Genomic DNA, 18,279 nt, shown 5'->3' with positions numbered 1-18,279 from the left:
CACCATGCTGCCTCCCTGCCTCATGTCCACTCCATCCTGTATTTACAGACACTTAGGTGTGCTTAGGGGCACACAGCTCCCCACAGCTCCACCCCAGAGGGCCTCCTCTCCCAGTAAACACCAGGCTGACCGCTGACCCCAGGGCGAGGGCAGCTCTGGTGCGCTGCAGTCAGGCAGCAGGAGGCCAGTGAGGGCCAGAATAATCTTCTGCAGATGGCCCCTGGACACACGCAGAACTCAGAGAAGCCCTTCCCCTCACTGGGCCTCAGTTTCCCACCTGTAAAATGGGGAGAAGCCAGCATTCTCGTGGTATAAATGAGGTAGGGCTGTGGTGAGGCAGGTAGGAGAGCGCTGGGAAGGCCCCCCCCTCGTGGGTCCAACCTCACCCTGGGCCCCACCTGGCTCCTCTTCTCACAGGATAACGTGCAGCAGGCTGGTGGCCCCTCACCGGGCTCCTGGCCCAGGAATCCAGTTTCTTCTCATTTCCTCGGCTGCCTCTGGGCGTCTGGTTTGGGGCCGCACAGGGTAGAGGCTGGACTACGGGGCGGGGTGGGGGTGTGGATGGTCTGCAGGGCAGCCTCTGCCCCTCCCCTGCTGGGGACACTGTCTGATCCCTCCCCCAACTCCTCCTGCTTGCTCATCTTTCTCTTTTGGACTCTTGCCTCTGGGTCCAGTCCCGTCTCCCCTCTGTCCAGGTTGTCTCTTCACCCTGCACGCCCTCTCTGTCTCTCCTACTCAGCTGGACCCACCTCCCGGTCTCTGCCTGGGGATCTGGCCCTTTCACTTCCACTTCTGCTGATTCTTCTTCTCTGTCCATCCTTCTCTCTCTGTCTCCTTTCCCTCTTCCTTCTCTCTGGGTCTTTCCATCCCTCACTTTCATGCTCCCTCATCCCCACCGCCAACCCTAGGCCTCCAGTCTCCAGATTAGTCTGCCATTCCTTCTGTCTCCCCTGTGGTCCACCAGAGTGAGTCTTTGAGACGAATATCCTCACCTGCCTTTCTTTCCCTGCTCCTGCCCCGAGATCATTTGCTCAAATTGCTCCAGAAGCTTGAGGGCTCCCAGAGTGGGGGCCTTCCATATTCTCACCTATCTCAGGCCTGCCCTTGACCGGAGTGTCGGGGGTGGTCCACAGACAAGCTCTCTGTACCCTCTGGTGTTGCCGGGTCTCCATCAGCTGAGATCTGGCTGGTGGGGCTGGGGGCCCTGGGCTATTCCTACAGTGACATCCAGTGGCCAGGTCTGAACCAGGTGTGGGAGGCGCAGACAGCCCCTAGGAACCCCAGGACCTGTGGGCTCCAGGCTAACGTCACTCTAGAGTGGGATGGGGATGCCAGGCCAGCAGGGTCACGGTGCCCGCCTCCTGGAGGGCAATGTCCACCCGCTGATCCCTGCCGCTCACCCTGCCCTGTCCATCGGAGGCCTGGCTTTGCCCTCCGGCACCCCTGAGCTTTGCACACAGGGCGGGGACACCTGGATTTCTCTGGCCCCCTGAGTGGGGCCAACTTGGAGGAATTTCTCAAAGCCTATTAGAGCAGTGGCTGCCTCCTGCCTGCCTCCTCGGGCTGGGCAGGGCTGAGGGCGGAGGGAGAGAGGGAGGGAGGGGAGAGAGGAGGAAGGGAAAAAAAGTTGGCAGTCCGACAGCAGAGCTGTGTCTGCATCCATCGCTGAGAGGAGGCCTGTGCAGTGTGGGGCGGGCCAGGAGCAAGGAGAGGCCTTCCTCCCTTTGTGCTCCCCCCTTCTCCTCCCCCCGGGGCCCTATAAATAGGCCCAGCCCGGGCTGTGGCTCAGTTCTCAGAGGGAGGCGAGCACCAGGCAGCGGTCTCAAGCCAAGCCCCCTGCCAGCATGGCCAGCGAGTTCAAGAAGAAGCTCTTTTGGAGGGCGGTGGTGGCCGAGTTCCTGGCCATGACCCTTTTCGTCTTCATCAGCATCGGTTCAGCCCTGGGCTTCCACTACCCAATAAAGAGCAACCAGACGACAGGTGCAGTCCAGGATAACGTGAAGGTGTCACTGGCCTTTGGGTTGAGCATCGCCACGATGGCCCAGAGCGTGGGCCACATCAGCGGTGCCCACCTCAACCCAGCTGTCACGCTGGGGCTTCTGCTCAGCTGCCAGATCAGTGTCCTCCGGGCCATCATGTACATCATTGCCCAGTGCGTGGGGGCCATCGTCGCCACTGCCATCCTCTCGGGCATCACCTCCTCTCTGCCCGACAACTCGCTTGGCCTCAATGCGGTGAGTGGGGTGGCCCCAGGCTCTGGGGGCTCTAGAATGGTGCTGAGATGGGTTCGTCTCATCCTCCACCCATTGTGCAGATGGGGACACTGAGGAACAGAGAGGATGAGAGGTTGTGGGAGGTCAGGCAGAGCTGTACCTGGAACTCAGCTAGAGTCTGTTTTTTGCCAGGCACTGTGGGAAGCTGAGACCCAGAGCGTAATGGTCTTGCCAATGTCCCCTGCGGGTCTCTATTGTGGGGAATAAGCTCTGGAGGCAGCTAACAGTGGGGCCAGCAGCTCCTCACCCCTGGGCTGCAGTTTCTTCCCCTCCCTCTGCTCAGCCCCTTCTGGGCAGCGGCTCCCTCCCCCACACAGCCTGGACCCTCTTACACTCTGCCTGCTGCCCCCAGTCTCCCCTGGACCACACGTCCGGCATGTCTGCAGCTGGCCACACAATCCTGTGTGAGCAGAACTCTCCCAGAGGGGCTCCTCGAGCATCTAGGCAGCCCCACCTTCACACAGGTCCCCAAAAAAACTGCCTTCAAGGGAAAAGCTCCTCTTGCTCTGCTGGCTCCAGGAATGGGACAAAGATGGGAGGTAAAAACAGTTTCAGGACAGCCTGCAGGTGACTTTCCTGGATTGCAGCAAAGGGTGGGGGCCGGAGCAGGGACATCTCACCTCCGCTCTGATGGAGATGCACATCTTCCATCTCTGGGTCTGCTGTCTATCACCGGACACAGAGAGGTGTGGCACATGTATTTGTGTCTGTGAGCAGTGTGTGCACATGTGGATGCCGGCATGGGTCTCCGAACCTGTGAAAGCTGGCTGTGTTACTTCTGAAAGTGTATCTGTGAGCGTGTCAGTGCTGTGGTGTAAGTGTGTCTGGAGGTGAGCGCATACCTGCATGTGCCCACTGCTCGGGCCTGACCTGGGGGCACTCATGATAAGCAGATGTGGGCGACTGGGTGGAAGCTGCGGAAAAGAATTCCTCCCGGGCCGCTTAGCACAGCTAATTGGCCGTTGGCAGGCAGCTGCCTGCTGTCGCCGACCTGGGCTTTTCCAGACCCTCAGCCAAGTGCAAACTCAGACCTGGCTTGGGCCACAGCAGGGGGAAAATTTGGCCTGAGAGGCCAAGGAAGGCTTGGAGGAGGTCTCAGAGTGCCCGAGGAGGTGTTTTCACAGGGAGGGAGAGAGAAGGAATCAGATCAGGTCTGGGTTGGCTGGGCCTGGGCAAGGCAGGCAGGTGTGGGGACAGTGAGGGAGCCGGCCAAAGGCTCCGCAGAAAGAGCGGCAGGGTGATTAGACACGCAAACGTCCTCCCGCTTCCCAGCCAAAGTCCAGATCCTGGTGCTACGGCTGCAAAGGTCCACGCAGAGGGCAGTTGGCATGACCCTGCCAAGCAGGGATTAGCACTCCTTGTGTCACCGTGACACTTCACCCAGTCCAGGATTGAAGGTTAGCCCTTCGGGCTGGAATTTAAACTTTAGTCAAGGAAGATGTTGTCTCCGTGGGTGTAAGTTCCTCCAGGCCTGTCTCTCTAGTGGGGGCAGAGCCGGGCAACCTCAGGGCATGCCCATGGAATAGGGTCAGGATCACCGCAGGGCTCAGCTGGGTATGATGGACAAGGGGAAAATCCTTCCTGGGGATGAATAGAGTCTCCCCAGGCCTTCTGGCCCCCTCTTGACCTTTCTTCTCCAGGGCAAGTCAGGCCAGACATCTGCTGGTGACTCTGTTCTCTCACACGGGCATCCCAGGCAGACTTGAGGAGGGCAAGCATCCCTGTGCAATCTTGATCTGGCCACACCCTGATTCAGTGTCTTTTCCCCTCGCCAGACTCCATTTTTCCAGTCTCCCCAATACCTGAGCTGGGCGGGTTTGCAGGAGAGGGAGAAAAGGGAACTCAACCCTGGGCAGGGAAGCAGACAAGTTGGGTTCAAGGCCTGGCTGCTTACTTGTTGACTTTCTTGGAGCTGAGAGCCCTTAAGTCTCCAAGAGGGGACCTAGGTCTCTTGATATCTCTTGGCCACACCCATACTGCCAGCAAGCTCACTTTGTGGACTTGAGTTTATCACTCTTCACAGGAGGGGCTGGCTAAGAGGAGCCCAAGAAGTGCCAGGCTGAACATAAGGGCAGTGAATACTGAGGTGGGAGCCCAGGGATTGCCCTGGCCCCACCATGGAATTTTGGGGTACAGAAACACGTGTTTTGGGTTGAAGAACTCAGAAAGGGTTCAGAACACTGAGCCTGGGATCTAAAGGGGCCTAGGAGGTGGCCTCAATGCCTCAAGAAGGGCAGAGACCAGTCTACACAGCAGCTGACATGCTCTTTCCTCCAAACTCCAGGAGAGGTTTCCCCTAGCCCCTTGAGTCCTGGGCCTCTCCAAGCCTAAACCAGTCGTTGGCATGGAGATTTTCAAGGAAAATAGGGAAAAAAGTGGCAGGAAGTGGTTGGAGTGAGTCAGGGGGTGTCCCAGGGGGATATGTTGGAGAAAATTTTCTCCTCACTGAGTCAGGGCTCAGGATATGCCCTGGAGCGACCATGGACCTCTCTCCATCCTGCCACATCCTAGCTGGTTCTCAAAACCAGACCTTGAGTTTATTTCTAGAGTGAAAGGCAGGCAGCAGCTGGTGCCTGGCCTGCCCTGTCCTAGTTCAGCTACTAATACAGTGTGATTTCAGGCAAGCCACCTCATCTGTGTGGTCCCAGGTCCCATCTGTGGAATGGGTGTATCGCAAGGCGTGGCTGGGAGCTGGGAAGTGGAAGATGCTCTCGAACCTTGAAATTCTGACCACTCACTGACTCGTTTCACTCTTCCCCTCTCTTGCTTGCTCATCCATGTCTGCTGCAAACATGACTTTCACTACTGCAGACTAAATTCGGGGCTGAGTCAGGCCGCTCCCTGCTCTGAGAAGTTCATGGTCCCGAGCAAGATAAGGCCGCTGCGCATCTGTCAATGATAGGGGGCAGGAGGCAGGTGTGATGAGATGTGTCAGGGCACCTGGGAACTTCTGACCTCAAGCTGTGGTGAGGGCCAGGAGGCCTTCAAGGAAGAGGTGTTCCAGGAGCCTAAAAGAGATTCCAGGGTGGAAGAAAGGGGTTTCCTGCAGAGGAGGTCATGGTCTGAGAATCACAGGGTGTGGCTGATGTGGGGGTCGGGTTGGGAGATGGATCATGGTGGGAAGCTGGAGCTCTAGAGAGCAGTGAGGATTCAGGATTCAGGTCGGTATCTGCCTGCGTCCCGGAGTCTGTGGATTCAGCCCCTTTGGGAGCTCAGGCAGAGTGCAAACCTCCCTTATTTGGGGGGTCTTAGCCCTGTTGAAGATGGGCCTGACTGCCTGGGGAACCACTTCTACTTGTTGCTTCTGGGACCTGACTTTAGCCCCAAACTTTCCACTTCCCCAGCTTCCTGAGCCTCCGTTTTCCCAACCACAGAATGAGGGCACCCCCAGCCCCCCAACCCCTCTTCCCCACGCCACCAGGTCTTCCAGCATTGAGAGCCCTCTGCCTCCCCCGGAGTTGAGGGTGGACTGGGGAAAGGGAAGCCAGTTTTCCGACGGCCCTGTCCAGGGAGTGGGCTGGGGGCTGGGTGGTGGTGCCACAGATGGGACATGTAATTACTGTTTCCAGCCAGAGCCCGATGAGGGGGAAGCGCAGAGAGAGGCAGGAGCTTTGCGGTGGAGACTTTCCTTACCATGGAAAATTCTGAGGTGGTTTCCCCATTAGAGCCCTTGGAGCCGCCCTGCCAGCCCCATGTCGTCCGTCATGACACTGGCCCCTAACCAGGGCTTGCTCTGGGAATCCTCCTGTGAAGAGGCTATGCCCTGAGAGGGGATATGGCCCACCGGGGTCCCTCAGACTGAGGGACAAGGATTCACCTTGTTCCATTGTTCTCCCCAACCCAGGTCACAGCCTTCCCTCACTGCATCAGCTGACTGCAGGCCAATCCCATGCCGTCTCCCCCAACCTGACCTCAGGCCCACATGGTGTTCCCCACTTTCTCTAGGACCCCACCCAGCAGGGTGCCTTTAGCCTTACCCTCCTAGGGCTTCCCCCAAGCAGCTCAGACATGCCCCCTGCCTGCACCTTGAAGACTGGTTTGGGCAAGCTTTCCTGGAGGCACAAGGAACCGTTGGTTCTTGCTGGCAGAGCCCCCCTGGGGGCCATGGTCCCTGCCCTCTGGAAGAACAGATGTATCTGAGGTCTCCTGAATGGGTGTGGGCTGAGCCCACACAACTGGAGATAAGGGCAGGCAAAGTTCCTTCAGCCAGACCCTCTGTCCGGGTTCAGAGCGGCTCCTTAACCCTGGCGGTTCCCCGGGCGTGAGTGAGGGGCTCCCTTCACACATCCGAGGAGCTGCGGCCAGTGGGCGAGTACACCCTGAGGCTGAAAACAACTCACAAGCTGGTGGAAAAGGGGGGAAAAGGCCTGTTTCCATGAGCACGTGCTTTCAGTGCCTGAAACCCCACCATCAGGACAACCTGGGGCTGGTGTCTGCTCAGGGTAAAGAAAGAACTTACTATTGTAAACTGGGGAGGGACAGCCTCCAAATCAATAAGTTCCTGGTCACCAGGGCTGTGCAGGAAGCGTGCGTTGGGCAGCTGCGGCTCCGAGGCATGTGGCTCTTGTCGGGGGGCAGTGGTGGGGCCATCTGACAGTTCCAGGTGGCGGGAGGCCCTATGACAGGCTCTGTGCCACGCGGAGACCGGCCGTTCACACGGCCAGGTGGGAATCCTGCACTCAGGACCCTAGCCTGGAGGGTGACCGCAGGCCTTGGGGGAAAGGGCCCCGTGTCAGGCAGCAAGGAATCCTAGAGACAGTTTGGGGCTATAATCTGGGCTGAGGCCTCCATTTTACTGATAAGGAAACCACAGCTCACAGACGGGTGGAGTCACTCAAGATTGTGCAGCAGATGATGGTGGAACAGGACTGTGACCCCAGCCGCCTGCCTACAACCCTTGAAAATCTCTGCAAGTTGCACATACTTAACGCTGCACTGGCAGACATGTGTGCGTGCACGGTCACAGCGATATGATGCACACAGGCGCACACACACACACACACATACACACACACGGGCGGGCGTGAAGCACATTTTGAAGCCTGGGTGGTCCCTCTCAAGCCCTGGGACCCTAGGAGGGTGGAGTGGGGGCCCCTCAATGGTACCTCTTCCTTTCCCAAGCAGGAAGGCGGGGGCTGCCCTCGAGCGAGGAAAGAAGGAAGGAGGGAAGGAGGAAGCCCTTGCTTTGTGTATTGTTCCTTGTCAGGAAGATGAAATGGCTTCTGAGAGCAAATAAAGGGTGCTTTGAGACCTGCTTCTTTCTCTCTTACTCAAGGGTGCTTCCATCCCTTCTCCTCCCCCATCCCCAGCCAGCGGTGGACATGTATGTGGGAGGGCAGCACACGGGGACAGGGTGACAACTCAGAAATGCCACTAGACTCACAAGACAGACACCGAAGGCCACACAGAGAGCCCTCCCCGCCCCACCCCCAGAGCCCACCTCTGTAAGAGACGGCGTCCTGCCTAGTAGGGTTAATACATGACTTTTTCACCCCCGTGGGCTGAAAAAGAGGGTATATTCTTGAATTTGGAAGTGCAGGGCTTATGTATTTTCCTTAAATCAAGCTTGTTAGTTATGTGGTTCAAATCTTCCCTGTTCTTGCTGTTTATATTATTGATACTTCCCTCCATCGGTTTCTAAGAGAGGGTTGTTAAACCCCTTCACTCTGGCAGTGGATTGATCATTTTCTTTTTGTAATTCTGTCAACTTTTGTGTCACCTATTTTTAAGGTTGTATTCTAATTTAGTGCATACAGGTTGAGAACTTTTATAAAAGTTAGATAGACTTTTCACTTACTTAGTGTCTAGTAAACCTCTTAATGTCTAAGGAAAAAGAAAAGAGTCACACCTGGACATATGTGGTCACCCAGGGACTCTGCAGAGAGCAGTGCAGAGAGACACAGAGAGGCACACAGAGTCATGGATACCCAGAGGCACATGCGCGCTTGAAAAATCACTGATGAAAGGGTGATACTTGGGGAGGGGGGTCATTGAGGTCCCCCTCACTGGGATACTGAGTCCTGCAGGCAGCGGGTGGGTGGGGCAGTCCTTGATGTCTTGTTCTTTAATGGATGCCCAGAGCCCAGCCAGGCCTGGTTTAGGAAGGGTGGGATACCAGGATGCTCAGGTCATGCTGGGGCCTTGGGCCTCAGAAGTCACTTTGATCAGTCTGCTCATGGGCAGCAGGGAGAGGAGGGTTAGAAGTTCATTGCCTAGAGAGGTCACCTCTGTGCCACCCTGGGGCCTGGGACACCCTGGCAGCTACAGAACATCTTCTGCCAGCTCCTCAGTCTAAGGTGGCAACAGACAGGACTTTAGCCAGGTGCATAGGTAGCCAGCACCTTTGCCTGTGAGCGTAGGCAGCATAGACTCTGGGGCAAGAATTCTGGTGTTGCTATCTCCTTCCTAGGCCTTGACCTCTGCATCTGTAATCTCACAGAGTCTTGAGCAGGCTGCTCTGCAAGGTCCACAGAGATTAATACTGGCCTGCAATCTCCCAGCTAGAAAGCAAATGAACCAGCCCTGGCTCCAGAGAACTTCCCTCTAGAGTGGGTGGAAATGCTAGAAAATTAACATAATCTGCCACTTCTTTTGGGGAAGAGGGGCTACACCGAACAGCTTGGGGATCTTACTTCCCTGACCAGGAATCGAACCCAGGCCCTCAGCGTGAAAAGTGCAGAGTCCTAACAACTGGGCCTCCAAGAAATTTCCTTGTCTGCCCCTTCTGTCTCCACACAGTAAGTGTCCCTTCGAGGTCTGGGCAGGGAGATGAGAAGGTGTCCACATTCTGTCCCCACTGAGCTCAGTGGGAGCTCCCAGGCCAGGGGTTCTGAGGCACCCCATAGGCAACAGAAAGGTTACTTTTCTGTAAGATTTGCAAGCTGTTCAGTGAGGGCTTGATGAGTGGAAGCAGAGGTTAATTTCAGCCAGAGACCTGAGAAAACTTCTTGATACTGAACTGGAATTGATGTTGGAATCTGAACTGGACCTTGAGAGTGAGCTTCAGTGGGTTTTATACAAAACTGGAGAGTTTGCATCTTTCTGATGCTTAAATGCCTGGCTTTTCCTCTTATTTATACTTGTGTTCTGAAAATTGTTACCCTTTTTTTTTTCTTTTTGGCCTTAATTAGTGAAATATAAGACCTAGGCTGGGCAAAATGCTCTGGGGATGTGCAAACTTTTTTTTCAATAACAAGTAACCACAACTGGGATTAGCCCTATTTATGCAATTGTGTCAATTTCAATAGGTTGTAAACAGGAACACGGGCTTCTCAGGTGGCTCAGGGGTAAAGAATCTGCTTGTCATACAGGGAATGCTGGTTCGATTCCTGGTCTGGGAAGAACCCTTGGAGAAGGAAATGGCAACCGGCTCCAGTATCCTTGCCTGGAGAATCCCATGGACAGAGGAGCCTGGAGGGTTATAGTCCATGGAGTCGTAAAGAGTCAGAAAAGACTTAGAGACTTAGCAACAAAATCAGAACATAGGGTCTGAGTTTTTACTTGCTCTTTTCTGGACATCAAACTTCAGCAGACCTTAAACTATCCGTTTCAATTTGGAATGATTGATGCTTTTTTTTTCAGACGTAAGTAGCACAACTTCTTAGGCAGTTGAAAGAGAGATCACAGAAGCAATCAGGGGAGGCTTCCTGCTGCTGGTGGTGGTGGTAATGGGTTTAGGGAGAGGAAATTTACTAACCCATGTGGTTCTGGGCAGTCAAATTCTAAGGGCTCTGGGCCGCTAGGATGAGGTGCATCTTAGAGTCCCCAGGGCAGGTATCACTTCTTGTGGACTGGGCATGGCACCAGGGCCCCTGGTCTGCTCACTTTGCATGAAAAGTGGTGTCCTTAGGCAGAGCAGGAGCGGAGAGGCTGAGACCTGGTTAAGAACCCGGGAGAGATGAGCTCGCCCAGGCCACAACTGTGATGAGTGCGGTGGGGATGAGGAGTATGAGGCAGGAGCCACTTAGAGTGATCATTCCATTAATCAGAGGGGAAGGGCTGTTTTCAGGACTCCTGCCAGCTAGCAATTAGGCCGACCCTGGAGAGCAAAGGAGAGCGCGCGGAGGCGCGAGGGAGGAGGAGCCCCGAGCTTCCCGAGTACTCGCTCAGACGCGAGGGCAGCGGCAGGTGTGAATGTGATGGGCATTGGTACGAGTTGCCTGGCCTCACCAGCCTGGCCTCCGTGGAGCTTATCTCCGCTCCAGGTGGGCCTCACTCTACTCTCCACACTCCTGAGCAGCACAACCCCTCCTGTTCTGCCTGCCCCACCTAGTTCTGGGGATAAGAGAAAGAACCAGAACAAAGCCACAACAACTATCCTGAGCCTGCCTGCCTCTGCAACACTTCAAATGCCCCAAGACAGCCCCTCTCCCTCCACCCCACGCCTTAGAACCTCTGGCCTCTCTGGAGAATGGGGAAGGGAAAATTAGATCTACTTTACAGATGGGGAAACTGAGGACCAGAGAGGGGAAAGACCATGGTCATGGTGCCAGCAAGTAGGAGAGCAGGGACCTGAACTCAGGGTCACCTCTACAGCCCCACACTGGGGAGCAAAGAAAGCTGGGTATTTCCCAGAGGGCTGGCTGAGCTGAGGGGCTGCAGCCCTGGGGTGCAGAGCTGGGGCGCAGAGCTGGGGCTGCAACCGAGGGGAGGGGATATGAGTCATTTTCCCTGTGATCCAGGGCGGCAGACAAAGGCGGGAAGAGAATTGTTCTTGTAAGATGGCCTCAGGGTGGGGCTGTGAAAACCTCTGGATGGTGGAGGGGTGCCCTCCACCTAGGATTCTGCAAAATGCCCTGTGGCCTTGGAGACACCCCCACCCCGCTCAGGAAGAAGGTTCAAGTTCAGTCTTATTTGGACACACCAGCCCTGCCTGGGAGAAGGCAGCCTCCGTGGCCATATCCAGGCATATTTGTGAGTGGGCCTTGGCCCATGTGGCCCAGGTCCCCTGTGTGGGCATATTTGGCCCCTGGGACTGACCCCCACATGGGGGATGGTGCAGGGGCTCCTTGGGGAGGGGTCTCCTGGCTGCGGCTGCAGAGGAAGGGCTCTGGTGACCTCATGGCAGCTCCCATTCCCTTCTTTTTCCATGAGTCATGTTTCTAAAAGTGGCCCAGGAGCAAGTGGGAGCCAGACGGTGGTGGCGGGGCCTGTGTGGCCAGGAGGGAGAAGGAGGGGGCAGATAGGGAGGGTGGGGCCCAAAGGAAATGGGAGAGAGACAGCAGAGGGCAGAGACAGACAGAGGTGGGAAGGAGACAGAGGTGGGGGCTGCGAGGAACACAGGCTCAAGGGAGAGATGGACATGGGAAGCTGCGGCCAGCTAACTGCCGAAGTCCTTCTCCACCTCTGCAGGAGATGGGGTGGAATGCTCAAGATGTGGGGGTAAGAAGAAATGTCTCCAGGGGGCTCTCCTACCCATTTGCTCCTCTTCTTCTTTGACTGTCCCTGAATGTCCCTGATCATCTCTTCCCATTTCTAGGGCTTGCCTGTCACCTATGGCCTTGGTACCCCCAGCGTACCCTGGTCTGAATGTAGGTGGATGCAGAAGCACCATCCCGCTTCCAGGCCTCTCTGGCCTCTGGGGAGAATACCTTGGGATTTAGGACAAGCTGGTCCTTCCTCCACAGGTGTGGGAGAGGCCAAGGCCTGATGCTCACTGCTGGCTGTATGTGCTTGAGTGTGGTGGGTGCACTGGGCTCTGAGGGCCCTGGAGGTCTGGCCTTTGGTGCCCCGGCCTGGGGGCCCTGGGACTCCATCCTCACTGCTCTGCTCACTGAGCTCGCCGCCCCTCTCCCCTACAGCTGGCCCCCGGCGTGAACTCGGGCCAGGGCCTGGGCATCGAGATCATCGGGACTCTGCAGCTGGTGCTGTGCGTGCTGGCCACCACCGACCGGAGGCGCCGCGACCTCGGGGGCTCCGGCCCCCTGGCCATTGGCTTCTCTGTGGCCCTGGGACACCTGCTGGCGGTGAGCGGGGGTAGGGGGGGGGGTGGCGGGGATCTTCCCAAGTAGGAGTGGTGGTGGGGAGGGTGGAGCCGGGCTGCTGGGCGTGTCCTGTTGAGCCCAGGGGGTGGGACTCTGACAGGGCTCATTCCGCGGGTTGGGGGACCAGCTGCCCTGCAGAGGGACGCACAGGGCCTGGCTGACCCTCCTTCCAGGTCTGATGGTTACTGCCCCGTTTCCCCTCTGGTCTTCTTCCTCCATGTCACCCTCTCCCTCCCCCTCCCTCTGTCGCTTTCTCTCCATCTCCTCTCCTGTTCCCCCGACCCTTCCCTCCCACAGATAGACTACACTGGCTGCGGTATTAACCCTGCCCGGTCCTTCGGCTCCTCCGTGATCACGCACAATTTCCAGGACCACTGGGTAAGAGGTCGCAGGGCTGCTCCGTGCAGGTGGGAGGGAGACTTTGGTGCCTTATGGTAGATCCACCCCTGACCCTGTGGCATCATCTCCCATCACAAAGGCCCTGAGAGATGGCCAGGGGGAGGAATTCGGGAAGAGACCTGAGATGAAGGGGTGGTGGGTTCACACCTCTGGCAGGGCAGTGTAGGCAGCCTCCCCTCCCAGATCAGACCATGGTCTGACCATTCCAAGCACGCTGAGTTGGGTCGCACAGAAGCAAGGAGAAAACCACTACCTAAGTCCTGGCTTGGGCCAGTTGTAGGGGGTGGAGGGCTGCAGATACTGAGATTCAGCACTGCCTTTTCTGTCCCAGGCACAGGTTGGGGAACAGCCATGCAGTGAGGGGGTGGGGGGGTGGGTCAGGGCTCTCATGGGAAGCAGGTCCCATCAGATGCCCCCTGAGCATGTCTGCTCTCTGTTCCTAGATCTTCTGGGTGGGGCCATTCATCGGAGCAGCCCTGGCAGTGCTCATCTATGACTTCATCCTGGCCCCACGCAGCAGTGACCTCACAGACCGCGTGAAGGTGTGGACCAGCGGTCAGGTGGAGGAGTATGACCTGGATGCCGACGACATCAACTCCAGGGTGGAGATGAAGCCCAAATAAGGGGGCTAGGCCTGGGCATCCACCTGGGGGGTGGGGGGGCAGGGGAGGGCAGAGGGAGGGGAGGGGTGAAATCTGTATCATAGACACTCTGACAAGCTGGCCAAAGTCACTTCCCAAAGATCAGCGAGGCCTGCATGGTCAAGCCTGACTTGGGACTGTTGCTATCACCTTCTTTCTCTTTCTCCTTTTCCCGGCTTTGGGGATCTCTGAGGACCAAGATTTTCCAATCACCCATTCCGTTGAAGTCACAAAGGAGGTGAAAGAGAGGGACCCACCTTGCTAAGTTGTCTTCTCAGAGTGTGATGTGAGGTATGCCAGAAAGCACCCCCCCATCCCAGAATTGCTCACCAGGTGAGCAACTGCTGCAGGTGCCTGGGGCTCCTCCGTGATAGCTTTGTGCTTTCGGGCATGGCCCTCTTTCCTGTAACGTGCACTTGCCCCTCAAGGATGCTCTGAGGGGGAGAGACCCCACCAAGTGCAGTGGTGGGGTCAGGGGCAGTCAGAGCCCGTCTTGCAGCCCAGCTGGCTTCCAGGTCCACTCCCCCAGCTCCGGAAGTGCTGTACGACCTTGGGAACGTCTCAGTCTTGGGGACTCAGTGACTCCATCTGTAAAGTGGCAGGGGCAGGGAGAGCTACATGGGCCCGAGACCCCTCTCCAGGATTCTGTAAGTGTAGACACACTGCACGTTCTGGAAGACCTAGTCTGGCCCAGCGCTGCTTCTTCCACTTGCCCAATGTTTAGTTGTACCTACACATCTATGTGAACACATGTACATAGGCACACATGTTCCAAAGCAAAGAGCAACAGGTCATCCAACCGTAGGAAGTTTCCATTCCTAGGGAAGCAGAGCTGAGAGTGGATCGAGCCTGCTGTTGCAGAATGAAGATCATCTAGAGGGAGAGAGAGGAATGTCCGAGTTCCTTCACTGAGTTGTAGTTGATCTTTTCTACCTATCACTGTATCACCCTCGTCGTTATTTGGTTCTTCAGTTTTTCTTGCCAGTGCAGACACAGGTCAACATTATGTAGTGGTGGGTGTGTTGACTGAAGGACACTTGGTCATCTGAAGGTCAGCCCCTGGAGACAGTTGTCCTTGCTGGACCCTCAGCGAGGGTTCCGAGCCCCTAGCTGACAAGGTGGGAGGAGAAACAGATTCCTCCCTTATTCCAGAGGTCCTGGTTGGAGGCACTGGGGGGAAGCTGGGTGACCTGCACAGGCTTCCCAGGCCATAGTCTTCCCTCTTCATTTATTTGGAGGGGAGAGTTGGTCTTGATCGAATGAAGTAGCTATGGCTGCAGCCCAAGGATAATTCTGAGCACAGTATGTTTGTGGGGGCAGCTATCTACACATTCCATACAATTCCATCAGGGCCAGAGTAGGTCCCCCCATGCCCCACAGCCACGACGGTGACAAACACTGAGAGACACAACACATAGGTATCTGGAAGCAGCAGGACGACCAGGAGGCCCTTAACGCTCACAACACATCATGACATCCATACACTCTCTCCTCCACTTCTGAGCAAAAGCTTCTAGTCCATTCAACAGAGAAAGAAACTAGGGCCCAAGGACCCAGAGCAAGATGATGATTTGGCAGGCCTAGCAGCCAGGGCCATGTCTCTGGCTACTCCCTGGACTGTGAGGGTGGGCCCTCTTAGACCCGGATTCTGCATTTCTGCCTGGGTAATGGTCAGGTGCTAGGAAGGGTGAGGGGAGTGTGGGAGGGGAGAGGGGGCGCTCCATCCCGTCCTGTCCTGGCTGCTGCACACAGGACCCTGCATCTGTCTGCTCTGCATATATGTCTCTTTGGAATTGGAATTTCATTATATGTTAAGAAAATAAACATAATATAGGTCATCCAGACTCCTTGGAATGAAGGTTTTTCTTCTTTGGGCACCGTGTTCCCACAAGCGATCTCTGGGTCTGAGAACTTGGACCCAGTCTGCGGAGGAGCCACTACACCCCAGGACTCCTGGTCTCAGGGGGCAGACACAACCAGAGCTCCCTCTGAGGGACAATCAGCCTCATGCAGGTTTGAAGTGTGACAGCTTGAGGGTTCCCTCTGACCCCCTCCTTAGAACAGAGCCCCGGGAGCACCAGGGATGCCTGGGCCACACTTCCTCTGGCCCTCCGCACATCTCTGACCCTCCCGCCCTGGGGCTGGGCTCTGCCTGGGGGGCTCAGCCCTGGGGGCGGGGATGGAGGTGGACTCACCTGTCAGAGTGAGGTTAGTGCCAGGTGCAGGGGAGGCTGGGGAAAGGTGACGAGCAGTAGCTAAGAGGGGAAAAGTCCCTCAGTTCCTTAGGGCCTGGCAGGGGTAGGGGGGAGGGGTGTGTGTGTGTGAAGGGTTCCTCTGCTCTGAAAGCATGAGCCACATTCTGGGAGGATGCCCACATTCTGGGCATCTTCCCATGGTTTTTGTCAGACTACTATGGGGCATCCCCAGGGCAGAAGAAATCAGAGTGGCCTGACCTCAGTCCCCAGGGGGACAGGAAGCCAGAAGAGGACCCCTCCGTCTGCTCCTGCCTTTACACCCGTGCTGGTGTAGCCCAAGGCTGGTGCAGGCTGGAAAGGCTCCATCCAGCCCTCTTCAGATCACAAAATCCCATCCCACATGTGGCCCCCTGGTATTGGGGGTCCAGCAGGCCTGCGTACCCTTATTCAGTGGAGGCAAGAGGATCCTCAGAGACAGGCCCAAGTCTCAGGACAGATCTTTGCCAAGCTGATATTTGGATGCAGGCCCCTCACACACACACACACACACACACACACACACACACTTAGGGCTAGTTTCTCGAAACAGGGACAACTACACTGAAACCTAGTGCTCCGTAACAGAGGCCCAGAGTCTGGGAGACTCCAAGAACCACCAACCTGGATACCTCACTGGGCCACATGGGCAGGTCAGGGATGCCAGGGAAGGTCCTGGCACCCCCACTCTGCTCTGAGAGATGCCCAGATCCTGCCTCCCTCTGTGGGGGCCTTTGCTGATGGTGATACAGGGGCAGCTTGGCCTGTGGAAGTTGTGAGGTCAGCGTGGCCAGAGCAGGCTTTCTTATCCCAGGGTGCAGGGGGCCGCTACGAGTGACAGCTAGGGCCTCAGTCCATGCAAACTGCCTCTGCGCCTCCCAGGCTGAGGGCAAGCTGCTGTGAGTGGGAGGGTGCAGGCCAGGCCCTGGGAGCAGGGTCCAGGCGAGCCTGCGGCAGCTAGGCCTACCTGTGCGGGGTGCCGAGACTGTCTGTCACAGCCCTTCTCGGCTTATCTCCATCCTGTCCCCTCCTCCCTGCTGTGAAGCCCTCTCAGTCCCCATCAGGGGCCTGGCCACCCCCACCTCAATGCCTGCTCTTCCTTTGCTGTCCTCTGACCATTCCAGGGAAGCGCCTTTCTTAGTAACTGTTTAGTTTTAACTTCTAGGATGCTAGTGCCAGGATACAGAGCCTGAAGAAGAGGTCGAGGAACTCCCCTTGGACTTCACATGCAGCTTTTCTAATCTTAACAATACCTTTGGAAGGCAGAGATAACAGCCTCCTTTTCTAGAGGATCCTAAGGGTCCTGAAGATGAAATAATTTGCCCAAGTCCACAGAGTGTGTTTGTGGCAAAACTGGGATGTGAACTTGCTCTATCTGGCTTCAAAGATTGGGCTCTTTCTACCATGTGGCGCTGTCCCATTTTGTCAAGACTCCCACTGAATTTACCTCTGGATGAGCTAGGCTTCCTTTGCCTGGAGGGTGTTGAGAGGAAAAAGTAAGGGAAAATAATAACTGACTGAAGGGGACTCCAGCACCAGGAGAAATGCCATTTATTTGGGGGCCAACTGGACACTGTGTCTGCTTGAGGCCTATTGTTACCACCTGGCCCGAGACTGCTCCCCTGGTACTGGCCCCACCCAGTGCCCTCCAGGCCTGACTGCCCCTCTCTCTATTCAGGAGGAAAATATTTGATAAACTTGTTCATCCAGAGGTTGTCCTCTCCCACTAGAATATATGGGAAGAAGTAGGACAATGCTATACCCTGAGGGATAATAATGCACCATTCAGGCCTGGGGGCAAAAGCACATGGGACCAGGCTGCCTCAGATTCCTCGTCTTCCAGCCTGTGGGTTCAGGGCTTTAGGGCCTCTTTCTCCCAAAGGCCATCCCCAAATCTGCTCATGTTCTGTCCAGCCCAGCACAGAGCGGAGGCTTTCGGAGAGTAACTGAATTGAAGGGGAGCTTCTGGAGCAATCAGAACTCTTGTCTGTTTTGTTCATCAAAATTTAATGGAGAGAGTATATTTCCTGAAATGTTCCATGACTCAGCCTTGGTTTCACAGCTGCTGAGCATTCAAGCCACTACACACATGAGGTGCTTTGATGGATGGGGGGTGGTCACCTATCACCAACCCCCCTTCCCCAGCTCCATCCATGCTGAGGCCAGATAACAGGCTGCTTTCTCCCCTGGGCTCCCCATGGTTCAGGGCAGACCTGCACATGAAGGGGGCTCACTTGGCCCGGAAGGCTGTGCCCTCAGCACTCGGCCCCGAAGGAAGCAGGATGTAATTCAGCAGTTAGTGAATCCTAGAGTATTTGTCCCTCCATTAAACTCACAAGAGCAAAAAGTTGTGATTTCACAATTGCCTCATTTGTTCTGAGTCACACCTTTTTGCATGCTTTTCCAAAGTCCTTTATAGGGGACGTTGGCCAGAGACCTGTGAGTAATGCTCAGGTCAACTCAAGGTTGCCTTTTAGTCACACATATATATGACCTCCTGCATCAGGTCAGTCCTGGATTTCTAAATATCCGGAAATCTGGGATACTTGTAAACTCATATGCGCTTTCCTGGTGATTCGGTGGTAAAGAATCCACCTGCAGTGCAGTAGCCGCAGGAGACGCAGGTTTGATCCCTGGGTCGGGAAGATCCCACTGGAGGGCATGGCAACTCACTCCAGTATTCTTGCCTGGAGAGCCCCATGGACAGAGGAGCCTGGAGGGCTACAGTCCATAGGGTCACAAAGAGTTGGAC

General features: G+C 56.1%; 1 protein-coding gene across 2 annotated transcripts; it reads left to right on the top strand.

The window, feature by feature from the left end:
* Positions 1 to 1,656: 1,656 nt before the first annotated feature.
* On the top strand, positions 1,657 to 15,140 carry AQP1 (aquaporin 1 (Colton blood group)). Of its 2 annotated transcripts, XM_065939327.1 has the most exons (5): positions 1,657 to 2,234; positions 12,074 to 12,238; positions 12,554 to 12,634; positions 13,099 to 13,257; positions 13,490 to 15,140. In XM_065939327.1, the coding sequence occupies exons 1-5, from the start codon at positions 1,845 to 1,847 to the stop codon at positions 13,559 to 13,561; spliced, it is 867 nt and encodes a 288-aa protein (XP_065795399.1). In that variant the 5' UTR covers positions 1,657 to 1,844; the 3' UTR covers positions 13,562 to 15,140. The 2 variants fall into 2 exon arrangements, with proteins under 2 accessions (XP_065795399.1, XP_065795398.1); XM_065939326.1 differs by having other exon boundaries at positions 1,660 to 2,234; positions 13,099 to 13,565.
* Positions 15,141 to 18,279: the final 3,139 nt, after the last annotated feature.

Source organism: Muntiacus reevesi, chromosome 6 (genome assembly GCF_963930625.1).
Source record: "Muntiacus reevesi chromosome 6, mMunRee1.1, whole genome shotgun sequence".
In the NCBI taxonomy this organism is placed as follows: domain Eukaryota; kingdom Metazoa; phylum Chordata; class Mammalia; order Artiodactyla; family Cervidae; genus Muntiacus; species Muntiacus reevesi.
The sequence above is the reverse complement of the archived record's forward strand: the minus strand, read 5'-3'. Positions and strand labels throughout refer to the sequence as shown.